Source organism: Spodoptera frugiperda, chromosome 26 (assembly GCF_023101765.2).
Source record: "Spodoptera frugiperda isolate SF20-4 chromosome 26, AGI-APGP_CSIRO_Sfru_2.0, whole genome shotgun sequence".
NCBI classification, from domain to species: Eukaryota; Metazoa; Arthropoda; class Insecta; order Lepidoptera; family Noctuidae; genus Spodoptera; species Spodoptera frugiperda.
The window spans coordinates 5,304,814-5,318,915 of NC_064237.1; the positions used below are offsets into that span (position 1 = coordinate 5,304,814).

At 32.5% G+C, this 14,102-nt stretch overlaps 1 protein-coding gene and 1 long non-coding RNA gene across 2 annotated transcripts in view; one reads left to right on the forward strand and one right to left on the reverse strand.

The window, feature by feature from the left end:
- The window catches only part of LOC118264401 (uncharacterized), a 72,498-nt gene extending 64,604 nt beyond the window's left edge, over positions 1–7,894 (forward strand). The window contains exons 5-6 of the mRNA XM_050705067.1: positions 4,771–4,993; positions 6,250–7,894. Of these exons, the coding sequence (XP_050561024.1) occupies positions 4,771–4,993; positions 6,250–6,335 (309 nt within the window). The 3' untranslated portion in view covers positions 6,336–7,894. The remainder of the gene's footprint in view (positions 1–4,770; positions 4,994–6,249) is intronic.
- The window catches only part of LOC126912538 (uncharacterized), a 213,882-nt gene that overhangs the window by 80,376 nt on the left and 119,404 nt on the right, over positions 1–14,102 (reverse strand). The gene's annotated exons all lie outside the window — the stretch shown is intronic.

Here is a 14,102-nt window from a genome sequence, read left to right on the forward strand (position 1 = left end):
CGCGCTCTCGTTTCGTTTTCGTTCAACATAAATCAAACTCGTACTAAGGGTACAGATGATGGGATCTTAGAGAAATCGAGGGAACTCCTCAAATATTATAGGGAACTATATAGTGATTTTGGTATATTCATCTAGAATTTAAGCATTTACAGTCAAAAAGTAACCTTTGAAGAGGTGGAACTGATGAAGAAGACCAGAAATGGCCAATGGAACTTCATACTCACATAGAAATCACAATAAAGTTAATTAAGTGACTGTGACAATACAAATAAATAAAGTAGTTATTGAGATAGAGAATTTTAACCGACTTTTAAAATGTGTGAAATAAAATACTTTTTACAAAAAAAATAATTTAATACTGAGTTCTATTTCTTGTCTGAGAAGAATAAAAATAGCAATCACCTAAGCGTTATATTCTTAGGCACTGAAAGATGACTGAAAAAAGACGAAAATTAACAATATCTGGAAATATTTTTAATTTCAAAGTGTCAGTATCTTTCTTCAAACATAAAGGCATACTCCCGAAAATAGATTTATGATTAGATCACGACCTCCCTACTATTATTTACATTTCTGAAAATGCGTCCAACGGCCAATTCCAATTTTTCATTATAGAAGCCCTCGATTGTAAGTAGACGTTTTTTTGCCAATATTTTCGAATGAATATTATCCCTAGTACGACTCCGTGTAATACGTACAAAAACGTTGATTGCAAACTATTCCTTTTAGATTTGGTATTTTCATTATATTAGGATTCTTCAATTATAATTTAATTGAATTTCTGTCTCTGAATGCTTGCTTTGAGTGGCTATTATTTGTTGTGATTAAATTCGTACTATACGAACTCAGATTATATCTTACCTTATGAGAGTAACTACCGTACTCAGAGAAATTTAATGATAACTTAAACTATTTCTTAGTAACGATTATGTTCCGAAAATTATTGCTAAGGCAGTCTTTAAACCAAGATATAAACCTAGCCTTATTATGTTATGAATCATATGTGTCTTATTGCCGCACTTAGAGGATACGTACGGTTCATATCATAAGGCTAGGTTTATATCTAGGTTTAAAGACTACTTTAGTAATTATTTCGGAACAAAAACATTACTAAGATACGTTCATTAGTTAAGAGTAGTTTGCAAGCAGTTTGTAAGACAGTCATAACATAAAGGAGTAAAATCGTAATAAATAGCAAGTCTCCTTCCCTACTCTCCAAATATGGTAGTTAATAATATAATATAATAATGCAGGTGGTTTATCCTTGCATATTATTATGACCTACCACTTTACGGACCTCCTTTGTATGAAGTGGACTTGCATTGTTTGCCATTACGTTGGCTCATTGTTAAGCGACTCTAAGCAGCCGAGGTACTCTTTAAATCTTCGCTAATGGCCTTTTAAAACAGCCAGTATATTTCGTCCAAATGCTCCTCCTTTATTCCCAGCAGTAAAACCTTAAAATGTTTATAATTAGATTTTTGTAAATATATGGGTTTTGGCTGTTCGATTCCGTTTGTGTGGAGTTGGGTGTATTTTTTTTTTATTTTGTTTGTTGTTGTTGTTATATATTCTTCTTTGTTTCGGTTTAAGTTGGATTTTAATGAGTTTTGGGATTTGATTTTGCTCTTAAACGTTTCTATTTGTACTTCGTAGTATAACACGTATGTATTTGAAGAAAAACAAAAAATATCTAGTATGCAAGTATTTATCGGATATCTTTTTCTTACTAATATTATAAATGCGAATGTTTGTGAGTTTGTGTGTTACTCAATCACATCAAAATAGCTGAAGAGATCGGCATGAAATTTGGAACAGGAGTAGATTGTGGTCTAGAATATTACATGGGATACTAAATATCAGGACCACAGGCGAAACCGCTAGCAGAAGCCAAAAAAATGGAGAAGTAGTAATTATGACATGTTAAACATATTTAAACTACAATTTTATAACAATGGAAAAGTTTTCCCACTCCGTAAAATCAAACATCCTGTAAAATATTACGTTATATATATTTTCAACAACACTCATTCAATTTATCATCATAAATTCAGTTGGTGACGTCATTTGGCTTGTTTTCATAACATTAACATTTTCCCAATGAGTTTAGCCGTATCCTTACAATAAAGCAGGTACCTATTTACGTTGAAATTTCCATAAAATATGAACGAAATTAAACGTAAACTCACCGCACCGTCGCTTCCAGGTTCTAATTAAAAAGCTATGAATCAATTAACTTGAAAACCTGGTTCATTATTCACAGTAAAAATAGCAAACTAATATTAGCGAGTGTTATTTTCCTGTTCTATTTTTTTTTGTTTTATAAAAATAATAAATCTTATACCTAATGGTTCTGTGAAGGTTAGTATTATATTAGTTCAAATGTGATATTAAGACAGTTTACCAAGAATTCTAATAATGAGAAGTAATAAATGTTTAGAAGTATAAGAAGTTTTATTTGTTTGTTTCGTAATAGATAACTAAATTATTTCTTCTACTATCTTATATTATACGACGAATACAATGCCTAGATTTCCTTAAATACACATTTTATTATCTTAAAATATAAATAACTTAAAGGTGACTGACTGACTCACATAGTGATCTATCAACACACGCCCAAACCACTCAAAAATATTTTATTAATTCGTGGTGGATTTCGTATAAAAGGCAATTCAATGACCTTTAAAATGAGAGTATTTTGTCGCAAATCGATTATTTTTGTTAAAGTTTTAGAGTATATAAAAGGCCTTTTATTTGATCCCTCGCGTAGTTGAACTAGGGCTATTAAATTTAACAAAACCTACATGAAAAATGGATGAAGGTATTGTGTAAGGTCCTTACCTTTCCTCACTTTTTATCCTTTTCCCTGTAACAAATTTTCACTTGACGCCACATCATGCGGATACACGCTTCACACACTCATATTTCAAAAAATATTTATAACAAAAACGTGTCAAATCGAGTTTCGAAGGCACCCAATCATTGTACCTACATGACGTCACCATTTATTTTTGACAAATGTTGTCCTATTCGTCTCAATAAACAGCGGTTTATAGAATCAATGTTCATTGTAGCCCGGTGTTAGCTTTTCATTTAAATCTATTTTCGGATTTCGGTAAAAAGTATCTATCTATACAAAAGCCACATGGATTTGAAGATGGATTTGGATATACGCTTTTCCTGTGACAGGTATATGATTCGAATACTGAGAATCGGAAATTGTTCTTATTCAGTGTAACAGAATTCCTTTCTGTGAGAATATGGTTAAATGAATGTCACTTTTCTTTGAACAAAATACTGGCAGTCGCAGTATTAGACTGAATAGATCAATAGATGTAGGTATGTATATGGTTATTCGAGGGGAATGGCCATATAGAAGAGATAGATAGAAAACACGACCCTCTATGCGTTCAGGGGTTAGAAGACCAACAGTGTCGAAAAGAATACTGTAGCGTTGTCTGTAAATTGCATCCTCAATTATTGATGGTCGCTGCCATCTCTTCTATGTACCTTTCCTTGACCTATCCTTAGTCGACAAATTGTTATAAGACTTACTTAAATGGTTTTTATAGCTATAGAAAAAAGTAATTTAGCACTTTATGTTATACTACTTAAAGTAGTATTTAATTTAAACAATCCATGTTTTACTTAACCATCTCATTAGCACCCCTGTGACGTATACTCCAGTATTGAGAACGACTGGAAAGCATTTCGCATGGTAATAATTATTTGCATCAGGCGCATTTGCACTGCGCTCGGAATTCACACCCGGCTTAATAAGACGCAGTTCCCATCAGCAGTCACTTCGTATTAGACAAGATAGAATTTACCATTATCCTCGTGGATTCCTCGTTAACATACCCTTTGTTTTAATAGGGGAATGAACTAGTCTTGCTGATTGAAATGACTATTTTTGGATACACGTAGACTTATTTGTATAGTAATACGATCTTCTCAAGTTGCTCAAGAAATATCAAAACATTCTGCAGTGCTAATAACTCAGTGTATAATTGACTAGTAAAATATAATTTTGGGAATTATATAAATTAAATTCAATAACACCAACCTAACCGAACAAACAATAATAGGTAAATACACACTACGATTTATAGATTAACATGTAATTAACGTAAAATAACATTATAATGTAAACATAAATTTTGTGAGTAAACAAATTGCATATTTCCCACAAGTAAATTAAATTTCGTGCATCCATCGCTTCTATTAAATTATTTGGCGTATAGTAGTTGGTAGCCAAATAGATTGCAGTGGGGTATTATTACATTAGTTTAATAATGCCTCTGTCCTCTGCCCTGGATAATCCATTAGAGAGCCAATCGACTTAGCTGCGACTTATCTCTCGTTACCATGTGTTACTCGTAATTGGAGCTAAAGTCTCTAAATTAATAGACCTTTGAGAATGGTAAAAAACAAAAAAGAATGGTCTTAACAATAGATCCTCAATGTTTTTATTCTCATTGTATTGTTGAGGTTCGGGACTTATAACTAAAAACACGTACCCGATTTGGAATTCTGAAACATTACTAAGAATTGATATATTAATAAAATGAACCTAATAATATAGTAAACTTAAAAGTACATGCACCTGCAAATACCATACTGTCGTACGACACAATTACAGGGTTTATTATGTTTATATACAGGTTATTGAGTTTATTGTCCCACGTGTTCGTAGCGTATGTATTCAAATTAAACTTCAAAATTAAACCTGCAGTAAAAATACTATATAAATGATGTTGTTGACAGCCCGAGCCGTGGCAGAAGACTGAAGTGACGGGCCACCAGCCGGGCGGGCTGCGTCGCTCGTGGCGTGTAATGCGCGTGCGCGTCCCGACCACTGCGAGCGGGGCGCTGCGTGTGCGCTGCGAGTCAATACTGTTAGTGGAGCCCCCTGTAGTCAGGGACGCGAACACCATCATCACTATACACTCGCGCACTCAACTGTCTAAATATGTGTCTAATATTAGTGGTAAGTTGAATTATTTTATTTTTCTACTAAATTATTTATCAATCAAACATTTTCTATATATCATTATTTTCAAGTTCAGTATTTAATTGCTCACTGTATTCTGGTATTGTTTAAAACTTAATCTTTAGCAACCAGCTTAAAGATAAATACGAATAATAAATATTTTGTTTACTGAAAACATAAGTAAAGTTTCAATCTAATTAAGTATTATACGCATATATCTTAACTGAGATAAAATAAGCTCGTATTTTATGACACCTTAATTTAATAGCTCTTTCAATTATTTCATGATATCACTCATATAACATAAAAAAGGAAATATAATAATCAACTCTCAATAATAATTTTACCAACATTATGTGGGGACAAGTATGCTGACACCACAGCCCATTAAAGCGGGAAAAAGCGATGAGCACATTACCGATATAATTTATTATTTTTGTATTTAGGTCATTTAGCATTTACGCGAAAATAATGCAATTAAGTAAATAATTTTAAATCCAACTCCCGGTACATGTGCACGCGATTGTCCCCCAAATTGAAGCATTATAAAAAATATACTGATATTAAAATTTACTTATTGGTTTAATAATCTTTAGCTAGCTTGTCGTCGTGTTCCAAAATTCAATAATATAATTTAAAAAAATATTCACTTTTTTGTTAAATTTTTTTTTGATTGCTGTTTACGATAAAAACTATCTTTATTTTTAGTTTTTAGTAGCAAATAGAAGTACTATTCAATACAGAAAACAAAATCAGAAATATTTGAAAAATTGTGGTCACGGCAGTTGAATATGTGACGAAGGGTGTCTGATTACGAGAGTGGTCGGTTTTTTCATTGTAACTTTTACAAAAATGGAAATATTTTTGTGCTTACCAGAGCCCTAGCACCAGATTAAATTATATCGTTGAGTTTTGGGACAACCTGTATATATTATTATTGAAGTAGCTGATATAGGATGTTTAAAGTTTCAAAGACTGTGGTCTTTAGTATTTTTTTAAACGTTGCTCCACAGTAGGATTTTCTCCTGTGCGTTTACAAACATACAAGTTCACATACACATGACATCCAGACCCGAAACAACAATTTGTGGATCACACAAAGAATTGCTCCGTGCGGGAATCGAACCCGCTACACGTTGCGCGGCAGTCAGTTGCCCAACCACCATGTCAACCATGCAGTCATTGCATCAAGTAGTATTTATTTGTACTACGTTTATTATAATCTATTAACATTAAATTTTTCCTTGTTCCAGGTACAAATGTAGTCAATACGGGCTTGTTAATAGCAACAATTGTATTATGGACGTTTATTAAAATATCAAGATTAACGAGCTTATGAGATTCGGTGTGAAATATTGTTTGGTGATATTAGTGTTAAGTGTAGATATTATCGGGAATGGCCTGTATTAACATACAAAAAATGTAACTATGTATACAAAATATAAGAAACCAGTTTTTGTTTACCAAATCACTTCAGAAGGTCATTGAAATATGTTATTTTTTTTCAGTAACTTGTAATAAAAAAGGATCATAGCCTAAATTAATTGCTTTTTGTATGAGACTGATCTCCGATCACTTTGTAAAAGTTGTTCCAACATATAATTATTGTAAAAAATAATTGATTCATGAATAATACCAACAAAATAATTACATCGAAAAGGTTCTCTTTGGCCAACAATTACTTTTTGATTTTGAGTAATTTGTGTTCAGAAAAAACCTTCATAAAGGAAACAAGAAATCCTTCTTTAATTTTGATATTTAACATTTAAAATAACAGAATATTACCTACCAAAATCTCCACTATTCATTTCTGAACAAATTCAAACAGCGAGCTTTTCACAACAAAAATCATGAGGGATAAAGCTAAAGAAGGCTAGATTAAGAACATTGTAGAAAAAAATATTAAAAAATAAAAGATAACATACCCATAGACCTCATTCATGATGTATCGCGGAAGAATATATAATTATTTTTTGTACGTTTCTGAAACGTTAGTGAAAATCATCAAAAAAGTGTATAAAATGAATTTGTTGATAAGTTCATAGATAAATTAAATGTAATATAAACATAAGTTGTAAACATTGTATTGTTTTTAAATGAAAGAGATTTATTTAAAATGAAAATATTGTCACTTATGTACCTACTTTCATGTTTATGTAAAGGGCTCACAAAAGTTATAGCAAAAAAACAAAACACAGTTTAAAAATAGACGGTTTGAAGTACTCGTAAGTACCGATCAAATTGAGCCTGAACCTTACGGTTGGGTTCATACATACTTATATAATAGGCATAAGGTTATCCTTATGCCTGTCTTCTATGGAGTAGATGGTATAATGGAACGCGAATTGGGTTCAAACAAAAAATAAAACAATACAAGACGAATACAATTTCCTAAAAGCCCATTTTTATTTATTTATGTCTGAATGACTCATAATTTCTGTATAAAATTTGATAATTGCAAGAAAATATGCGAAATCAATTATGTAGTACGACTAACTTACTATAACTGTTTGACAAGGTAACTCGTTACTTGGGCGTCACTGCTCATGACTATGAGCCCCTTGCGTGGCTTGAAACCAGTCGAGTTACCACGTCTAGTAGTAGTTACACGAGAAAGTCGTACTAATTAAACATAATTAATTAACGTTTTCAATGAGTTGTATAAATTAGTTATACTAAAAAAATAAAATTAATAGTTTTAAATAAATAGGCGTTAATCTATGGCTGTGTTTTTCACTTAAGGTAACGTCAATTCTTTGCACTACATCATCTTTTAAAATATTAATGTACAGTGACACATAATTGTTGTTTTTTGGTTTAATTTTTTTATAATTTTTATTATTGTATTAATGTAAATTTTAACTGGGATACGTAAATAAAGTTATGATACAAATTGTATGGCCTGTGTTTTTCTTTCAACTCATAATTATTCAAGAATGTTCCAATAGCAACGGTTGAACTTCGATCCCATTTAAAGCCACCAAATATATAAGAGCTAATGAGGTAAGTATTAGATTCATGTAAAACTAACTAGATTAAATTGTATGTATGTAATGTATTTATAGAACGAAATAAAGTATTTCAGTAGTTGTCGTTCCTGTACTAAAATGTTGTGTGGAAATCGGTTCACGATGCTGTCGATATTTTAACCCGTCATGTGCCAAAATACGGATCCACGCGAGACACAATGTAGTTACGTGAGTAAGCGGATAATATAATATATAATGTTCAATGTCTCACGAAAGTTATAATAAAAATTTAAAAATAAACAGTTTAGTAATTCTACTACAATTGTCCATTATTTTGTCGAAATATGTTGTTCATGAGTTTGTCGAAACTCATTAAGTCAAATAAAAACAACTAAACGATATATTCCAAAATTTTTTAGACAAACTAAAATCACACCACGAAATCTCCCTAGCAACGTACCTATTCCAAAGACTAAAACATAATATAATAACGCATGGAAAACTACTAGTGACAAAACTACCAACCCGTAATGCCATTTTAAAGCACCACTAACCCAGAAAGAGTAAACAGAACAGCTTCAGCACTGAAACAACTGAATAACTCTTGGGACAGTTAACTAACCTGTTAACAAACGTTCCAACTTGTTCATAGCTATGTAAATTCGTTTGTAATTTAACCATTTCATGTATAAATAAGTGCTTCTAGAACAGCCCCTCTAGGGTTTTAGCGTTCATGAATTTGTTTATAAATATCTAATGAGAATCTTATGTATTTGTTATTTAAGGTTGTTTTTGCGTTATGTATTGATCTTTTAGTGACGAAGCAACCACGTTGACGTTGCGTTGTAGTTGCGAACGAACTTGACCAACGTTTTATCCCAAATCCTTATCCATCGGTAGTTTTAGGTAATTGAAATAACATTTTTACATTAGCACTAAACAAAAAGTTTCCAAATTCAACTCTAGTAGGTAAATATACGTACAAATAGGTTATTGAAAGTAGCCAAATGAAATAAGAATCTTTAAAGTAAGAGAGCAAAATAATTTCATTACTAATTAAACGTGATAAGATTCAAATCACATTGTACGATTCCTATTCATCTTCTGTCTATCAAGGACCATTATTAGTCTCATACTTTATTTTAATAGTTTCAATTGTTTAACGCCGGTCTAGATGTCTGTTTCTGAAAGGTGATCAAGCTTTACAAAGGTACATTAGTCACCAATTAATATAAGTACTGCACGTTTTCTTCGAATAAAATATTATTCATTCCTTAGAATAATAAAGGGTATTTTAATTGAATTGAGTATTTGCTTTCAAGAAGCTGGAGTATTTTGAAAAAAATAACATAGCGTAGATTATTTGGAACTTTAAATTATTGTAGATATTGGCGTCTTTACATATCAATTGATGTTTTCGTAAATGAACAGTTTTAACCTAACCTAAGTGAACTATGTGACAAGATTCGTTTTTAACTAAGTCTTTGATGCGAATTTAACAATTTCGTCGACGACAACAAATCTCTGCCAGTTTCCAAAAAAAAAAATTAAACAGCAACTTAAATCGATTTGGCAATAGCTTAAATATGTCTCGAAAGTCGGATCTACAAAGAATCGAGAGAGGGTGGGCAGTCTCATGGAAAAAACGACACAACAAAGGCAACATTAAACTGCGCAATCATTTGAAAATACTCCATCTTTATTTGTTTTTAAATCAAAGTAATTTAAATGTAGATTCATTTTTTATTGTAAAATAAAAAGGCAATGTATTCATGATACGTACCCGTACTAAAGTTCTAAGCACGATGGCTTTGGGTTTAATACCTCATTGGTATGGAGCTCAGAGAATGCGAGCTAGATCGTTAAAGGTGCTACTTAGGATTGAAACCAGTAGCGTGAAAACTTTGCAAACTGAGTTGATAGTGTGGAGTAGATATTTTTTCTAGATACAATAGAAATTGATGGACTAATGGTCAAAATCTTTAATCTCTATGTATTATAAGACTATCATAATATGCTAAACGTATCTGAACTGAATTTATATCTGACGGATTTATCACAACAGCTAAATAGATTAGATTCATCAAAACAGAACAGAACAGAAGATATAACAGCTAAATTGATAGATTGACTAAGAAAATAAAATAGTTACACCGACTGAAAAACAATTAAACTTTGATTTAATTCTATGGTGAATATGGTACCACCTATACTAAAATAGCTTAAAAAGCAAATGTAAAAAAAAACCATGCTTTTTCTATACTTTTTATACAAGTGAACAAAACAGTTATTGATTTCAAAGCACTACAACGATCAGGCCATGGCCGGCTAGTTTACATTATAATAAACGATTCATAAGCGTGCTATATACCACGTGCGATATCGTTGAACACGTCCCAAGCGATATTAATCCGCACCGTCCAATTATCACGTCGTATTCCCTAAAGAGAAAGGCATAGATATGCAATCTATAGCTACCAAGTATAGGGATCGAGAGAATTCATTCAGATACTCGTGTTGCATTTCAATGTTGGGATTGAATCAATTGATGATGATTGGTGTTGTTGAAGTATTATAAGGTGATTAGTAGCGTACAGTTGGGATTAATGTTCAGTGTGCAATTGTATTAATGAAGCTGTGTGGTTGTATCTTCTAGTAGATTTAGTAAAGGCCTATTCAAGATTGAAGGACTACGTATTTATCCAGAGGCCCAACCACAGCGTTCTCTGATAAACCTGAGCCCGAATATAGAGAGGCAGTAATCAGAAACGGGCTGTTGTTGTTGTAAGCTGTACTGAATAAAATATTCTGCAAAACAATTCTGTGTTCAAAACGAACAGTAAAATTTTCCATAACAAGAATTTACTTGGAAAACGTTAACAAACACCTACCATTGGCAACTAACAAAACCATTGTCAATTGTTCACCGTAAGTTACAATAATATCTCGAATCTATTTCGATGACAATTCTAAAATTATTCGAATATTCTTGCCAAGACAAGAGAAGTGAGGCGAATTCTTGAGGTGACGGTCTATAAGTTATGAATCAGAAATCGACAGATACAAATGTGCGTTGTCTGACTTTGTCTTATGCTGAATTTATAATAGTATGTTACAAAACAAAAGATATATAAAGAAGAGTTAAATATGCATCACGCATTGTTCGTACGTACTTTCTAAGACTGCCTCGTTGGTCGAGTGGTCGCAATTGCGACTGTAGGGTTCGATTCCCGGATCGGGCAAAGTATTACTGGGCTTTTTTCGGTTTTAGTCAGGAAAATTCCATCTAACCTAACCCAGGGTAGAGAAAAGACATTGGATGATTTCACCTCTTAAAAAAAACGCTTACAATAATTATGACACCCGATCTGGCTCAAAACTGGTCGATTATACTCAGTTTAGACGAGGAAAAATAAGAATAGAATATGCTTACAGAATAGAGCTCTCACAAAAATGATTTACGTAGTGAGATAGAATATTATCGGCATCCACGTGAAGTTTGCTTTCTCATTGTTCCTCCATCGCGGATATTATGTCCGAGTTAACAAAGTTAGTCGACTCCCCAGTTTTGTTCGCACCAACGAAATATTCTCACGGGCACTGGAGTGAATAGCTCGGTTTTTGTTGTATGTTTAACTTATCGGGCGTTAAGGAAATAGAATTAAAGTGATGTGTGGATTAACGAGGCGGGTTTTGTTGATGGGAAATAAGTCTCTAGCCCATAAATAAAGTTCTAAGTTTTGGTAAGCCAATTGTTATATTTCTGCCACTATTCTACACTACTACTTCGATTTATGAAAATGTTCAAAAATGTGCATGTACTGCATTCTACATATACTGACTTAATATGCCAATACTTCATATTCAAATATGGACAACTCTCTCTCTCTCTCTACGAGGCATTCAAACAGTAAATGATGGTCGTAGTTTGCCACCTATAACCAACATTTTACTCGATAAGACTAAAATCACGACTAAATTCCAATACAGTAGCACATCAAACCAAAATCAAATGCATGAAACATCCTGATTTGTAGGCAGGAGCCTCCGAAATCAATTGCAGCTTAGTTAAACCGGATTGTAATTACTAGCCGTAGTTAGTAATCCCTTCGAGCCGTTAGTTCAACCCTGTGCTATTTATGATGACCCGATGTATTCATTGTCATTTGTGACATTGAGCCGAGTGTTCGGGATTAATTTCTGATTATAGAATGGTTTGAAGTCATTTTTGAACATAATGGCTGATGATTGCACGGTAGGTACAGTGGACAGATGATTAGCTGTTGTATAATAAACTAGAATACCCGGCGAACTCCGTTTCGCCATTAATGATTTTCCCTGTTCTCCTGCTTTTCTCTTAATTTTTTCCTGAATTGTCTTTGCTATAAACCTCACGGAGCCCAAGACCTTTCCAACGAATGCAAAACCGTGGAAATCGGTTCGTGCGTTCTGGAGTTATAGCGTCAGGAAGGAAAACTCGACTTATTTTTATATAGTAGACTAGCGGACCCGACAGACGTTGTCCTGTCTACACGTTAATTTGAAAATTTTATTCTTTTTTTAATAAGCTAAAACATTCTGGACCTTTTTGATGAAAATTATTATTCAAATGTTATGACAATATCTAACGTCATTAATATTTGACACTGCGATGGTAGCGCCGTCCGTCGGATCCGATGTAAAACATTCCAAAATCAACAACTACTAATAAATTAAAAATTAATTAAAAAAACATTGTCCAGCGGACAAAATTGTGAATCTAAACCATTCTCAGATCCTCTTGAACACACACAAAAAGTTTCATCAAAATCCGTCTAGTCGTTTAAGAGGAGTTCAGTGACATACACACGTACAGAAGAATTATATATATAAAGATTAGCTTTCTGATGTTGTTTTGCCACTATTTGTTTGTTGTGTAGCTATTGGTTTTTCTGTATCACACTAATAGTATAAATGTGAAAGTTTATTTGTTTGAATGTTTGTCCGTCAATCACGCTGAAACTACAAAACGGATGTTGATGGAATTTAGTATACAGAAAAAGTATGAGCTGACTTTGTCGCTAGCAGAAGCTAGTAAATAAATAAATATTTTTCCGCGAATTCGATTCCCACATAATCATTGCCAAACTCGTATCTTATTTCTGGTTACGTGTACGTAGTTTCTGGTTCGATTAATGTTAAAAATTGGTAATTGGTTCTGGCCTGTTCTTACCACATTTGCAGGAAGAATAGCCATGATGAAAAACATATTATTCTACTATGCCATTATATCACGGTGTCAATATTGTTTCTCCAGTTGTTTTATTATTGAAAACGTTACCCTCATAATGTGCACAGAAGTACTATTTGCAGCTTATTCGCTTTATAATGCAGTTAGCGCATATCGGTGTTTCACCATACTGTGTACTGGTAAGCTCGTTTAATAAGCTTATCCGTGAGTGTTTTAAGTGTGCTTCGTGTACGTAGAATTAGTTGAAATATTTGTGTTTATGTATAAGTACACTCATAATGTAGGGAAAATTACAGTATTATGACTTTTATTGGGATCTAAAATCATTTATAGATTGTTAAGTCCTTGTTCAATAGTGGATGGTCATTGTCAGAATGATTAAAACTAATAAAAATGTGACAAACAGCGTCATAACACATCGTCATAATGTACTGAAGAGTAAGTAGAGGTGCAGAAAATATTCCTTTTCGGGCCGAGAATTAGAGGATTGTATTGGAACCAAGAATTGAACTGTTCACGTCCACTTTTTGCTCTTGTCTTGCAGTTGTATTTACACATCGACCAGGCAGTAAATATCATAAAATAATATTAGAACTAAATACAAACATTACTAATGGCATACTAAACACAACACAGGCTATTATTAAAATAACACGCTATTTTGTCATGCTACATTAGAACCTAAAATAATTATTTCCTAAAACCACATACCTAATAATAACACCACACTCGATTACAATATATAGGTATCTATTATACATATATAAAGATATAGTTCAATTAGTATAATTATAGTAATTCAACGAAATAATGTTAGCGTGTTCCGAAAGAACGTACTTAGTATTAATATTTAGTTCATTTTAATCAAAATTTGTGGAATAAATGAAATATTTTGACGTAATTTTCT